Raw genomic sequence first — 4,521 nt, forward strand, 5'->3', positions numbered from 1 at the left:
AACAACGAATCGACCGCGAGTGTTATAATAATCTGAAGTGTTTTCTCGGTACTGGCACGTATTATCGTAATATCAGCGTAAGAGCCAATGTTTATAGATTATCTCCGCCCGAAGAAAAAACGTCAATTAGCAAAGAGCCGTTTAGCGGGCGCAAGGTGCGATGTAAGGCGATTACGAGCCGTGCTCACGCGCCTTGCATGTTAATATTAATGGAACGTGAGATCACTCTGCTACATAAGTGGGGACGTCAATTTTTCATGCCACGCGGTTCCCCGACTGTTAATTCCACTGTCACCAACGGCAACCTTCAGAACCTTTTGCTGGTTGATGTCACCATTAAATAAAGCCGGTGATACTATCGATAAATCTGCCGTTTCCTCCTCCGCTTGCGCTCCGAGCGAGCGCGTTCAGGTGTATTTGACACGAGAAGCGTGTCATTATCATACGGAATACATTATCTCGGCGGCGGCGGCGGTGCCGCCGCCACTTTTTAAATTCGTGACGCAACGTCGGACCGATCTTGCCACATCTGGATGAAGATACAATAAGAAATGGCGTAATTAAACGTTTATGTAATCGTGTATATAATAAATTACAAAGGTTGCGTTTCATACATTATGCTACACGTGTATTGTACAATGACTAGCTTCCACTTACAGCTGATAAAGTTTTTCTAATAGTAAATTCGATTGCTTGCACTAGTGCGCAGTGAATGCACACTGAGGCCTGTTTATAGTCAATTTTTATATTTAACTTTGTCTCAAATACATGCTCAAAGAATATTTAGCTAAAAAATTATCCGTATGGATGCTATACAGATCATTTTACTGGCTAAGGAATATTTCAAAAGATATTTAAGACGATTCTTAAATATAAGTATTGACTGCAAACAAGCCTTAGTGCGCGCTAATGCAAGCAACCGAATTCACTATAAGTAACAAGCGTTAGGGCGTGTTTGAAGTTTACGCTGCGACGTTTTCTCATCGCGCTTCTCGATACTGGGGACGAAATTGGATTTATTTTACACCTCCAGCGTGGACTATACATTGCTAAGCTTGACTAAACGTGCTGAATCTTGGCGCTTTTCAGCGGCCCTTTGACTTTCTTGCTGTCCGCGGCGGTGACCTTCCAAACGAGCTCCAGGTTCTCGCGAGTCGCGCTAATCTCCTTCTGCAGCCGACCGATCGTTTCCTCCTTCTGCCTCAGCAGATGCTTGAAGCGTTGCAGCTCCCGGTGGTACTCGTCCTTCATTCGATGCACCCCGAGCTGCTGCACTTTCATATTTTTTTCCGCCAGCTCTAATTGCTGCTTGGCACCTTCGTGCACGACCTAACGTGACCATATTTAAAAAATCGACAAAAAGTATATATTTCAAAACAAGCTTGGGTGTTCTTATAGTCACCAGTGGTAAAATTAAATAAAAATATAGTACAATAAAGAAGTAAAATAAACCAGACAGTCTGATCGACTACAAGCTCTACATTTTTATTTATATATTTCTAACGTGAATCTTTCCTGTGTATGTATACCTTTAATTGCTCCTTTAGGTGGCCCACGCGTTGAGTGATAGTATCGCCGAGTAAATGAATACTTGCATTTTCATTTTCTGTCTCGTGCAAAAGTGCGACGAGCTTGTCCCGTTCGGCGGCCATCCTTTCGTACTCACCGAATAACTCTTCGCAATATAACGTAGTTTTCCTTAACTGCTTCTTAAAAGAATCTCGGGATATTTGCACGGTGTGTGCGACCTTTTGAAAGTGCTCCAGTTTCCGCTGCATACGTCTAAGAAGAAGAAAGGAACCGAAATTGAAATCAAATTTTATTTAAATGAAAATTATAATTAATTTCTAACGCGTTGATGCGAGACTCACTTGAAACGCTTCTCGAAGCTTTTGTTCAAAGCTTTCAGTTGATTTCTTTCTATCGTAACTACGTCCAGTTGCGCGTTATTTTGGCCGCAGGATTCTTCCAGTTCTTTAATGCGAGCGGACAGCTTCTCCTTCTCGGTCTCATACTGACGCTTCAATTTCTCAAACAATTCTTTACACTCCTCGACGGCAGCATTGTGAACGTGCATAGGCATTGTTTTTGCATTATCGTTTTGCAACTTCTCGTATTCCTTATGGAGAACGTCGTATTTCCCTTGACAATTACTCAATTCAGTCTTGGAAGCGAGATATCCCTCGTGAAGTCTATTATTGTCAAATGACATCGCCTCCACTTTCTGTTCGTACAACGAGTGGATCTCGTGTATCTTTTGCTTTTGGTGAGCGGTCTGTCTCGTGTAACACTCGTTCAACTCCTTGAGCAAGTCAGCGTCCTCAGATATCATCTTGATCTCATCCGTGTACCTGGCACACTGAAAAACTTTTACTACACTGAGAAAAATGTCCGATTAAATACAATCGGATAATCCAATTACATAATAACAAACGGATATATCCGATTAAATTGTATATCCGATGAAAAATGTGATCGGTTTTTCAATCAAATTTCATCGGTAACTGCATTTCAACGGATAAATTTTATCAGATGTATCGATAATTTAATCGGAAAACGTAATCGGAAAAATTAACCATCGGAAACACTATTTAATTGGTTTATCAGATAGAGATTTTTTTCAGTGTATACAATAATGTGTATACAATGTGTAAGGTGCACGACAATCTTTTTTTTATAAATAGAATACCTTTGACTTCAGTTTCTCCATTTCGCTCTGCATATATTCGTTCTCTACAATGACTTCCTTGCACCTGGTGCTAAAATTCGCGATGTCCTCCTCGTATTTATTTACAAGCTCTTGCTTCTCCGACAGGCTCTCCTGATAAGCGTCCAAAAGTGGACCCAGCACATGAGTATTCACCGTACCCCACGACTCCGATACCGCTTTGAGATCATCTGCTGGTCTCTTAGAATCTAAGGCGTCATTAATATTTTTAGATAGGACGCTATTCTGCCCGGATTCTTTCAATTTGTCTTGATATCTCTCGAGCTCTGCGTTCAGACGATATATCACGTGCTTGAGCAGCAGCACGTCTTCGTTCAGCTGTGCATTCTCGGTTCTGCATCTTTGATTAAAAGTCAAAAGGCCAGAATTGGTTTTCTCCACTTTCTGCAAAGCCTCTGTGAACTTCTTGTGATGCGCGTGCAACTGGCGATATTCCGTTTCGCGCTCCGCCGAAAGTGCGCTTACTTTCTCGTATTCTTGCCGCAGGCTGTCGTGATTCTTTAACAATTTCTGGTACTTGTTGCAAATTCTCGACAACAAGGAATCCTTCTCTCTCAATTCCGCAGCAGCCTCTGAAATTTTACGGAACATTTTCTCGACCGTATCTCAGCAACGAGTATTATTTCATATCATCAGTATATTTCATATCATTAGCGAGAATTTACCAGGGTTCATGTCGGAGCTTTCAAGCTTCATCGTCAGTATCCGATTTTCCTCAACTAATCTGTCAATTTTTTTCTGAACGCTGTGCTTGCCGCCCTTCTTGGGCGGTGCGATGCCGTTGCCGTTTCCATTTTTGTCCGCCGACTCCTCCAATTCGCCGTTCGCCCTTGAGTGACGCTTTGTTCTGTGAAACCGTTTGTAGCGCACCGGCCTGTGCACCGGCTCCAGCTCACTTTCCGCGACCGAGATCCTCCGACTGCTGCGCTGCGATTGCAACAAGGAATATAAGAGGCCGAGGGAATTCACGTCGGCAACCTCTCCACGAGGATACGCGGAGGCATTTACGACCTACCTTTTCTCTGGTACGCTTGTCGACGCCGTCGTCGCGATTCGGCATCGCCCGTGTCGGCCGATCCGAGAGTGCACACGTGGCGGAGGTCGTCCGAGGGGAATTTCACAAAAACGCCAGCACGCGCGAGATGTTCAACGTTAGCGTGGACACATGACGCGTCGAATCGCACTGACTCGGAGCAGTGGGCCTCGGGCAGCTCCCGGTTTGTTTGTTTCCATTATAGCCATGACTTCGGCCACCATGGCAACCAGGCCTGACAGGAAGTGCAGCCAGTGCAGGTCGGACTGGTCGGAGGTCGGTAAACGCGAGCACGCAAGGAAAACTCGACCGAATGAGGGTGACGTCCCATGACGCGTATCGCGATACGCGCGTATCGGGCGTATCAAACTTCACGACCAATCACGGACGATCCGCCGTTTTCGATACGCCGAATTTGGTTTCTTATGTCACATGGAGCGGATTACGCGGAAGCGGAATCAACGGATCGCCAATCACAGGATTGTTACGACGGAATTTTTTAAAGAGTTCTATCAGAATTGTTTTGTGATTGGCAATTCGCTCATTCCGCTTCCGCACAATCCGCTCCATGTGACATAAGGGACCAAATTCGGCGTACTGAATACACACAAGCAGATATATGTATATATGAATACATCAATCACTACTTGGTAATGATGCTGAACTAAGATCGGAATTATATTCTAGTGGCAGTAAGAACAAAAACCTTTATGGAAAAAATTCTTAATAACTTGGGAGGTAGGCGTTTATAATTTGTGCA

The 4,521-nt window shown here is 44.0% G+C and overlaps 1 protein-coding gene across 1 annotated transcript; it reads right to left on the reverse strand.

Annotated features, from left to right (window-relative positions):
- Positions 1-858: 858 nt before the first annotated feature.
- Positions 859-4,482, reverse strand: LOC105560633 (protein Cep89 homolog). The gene is made up of 6 exons (XM_012009910.1): positions 3,744-4,482; positions 3,394-3,655; positions 2,690-3,300; positions 1,872-2,359; positions 1,530-1,782; positions 859-1,329 (listed from the first exon to the last, which is right to left on the reverse strand). The coding sequence occupies exons 1-6, from the start codon at positions 3,786-3,788 to the stop codon at positions 1,060-1,062; spliced, it is 1,929 nt and encodes a 642-aa protein (XP_011865300.1). The 5' UTR covers positions 3,789-4,482; the 3' UTR covers positions 859-1,059.
- Between the last annotated feature and the right edge of the window lie 39 nt (positions 4,483-4,521).

Source organism: Vollenhovia emeryi, unplaced genomic scaffold, assembly GCF_000949405.1.
Source record: "Vollenhovia emeryi isolate VEMERY1.0 unplaced genomic scaffold, V.emery_V1.0 DF939226.1, whole genome shotgun sequence".
In the NCBI taxonomy this organism is placed as follows: domain Eukaryota; kingdom Metazoa; phylum Arthropoda; class Insecta; order Hymenoptera; family Formicidae; genus Vollenhovia; species Vollenhovia emeryi.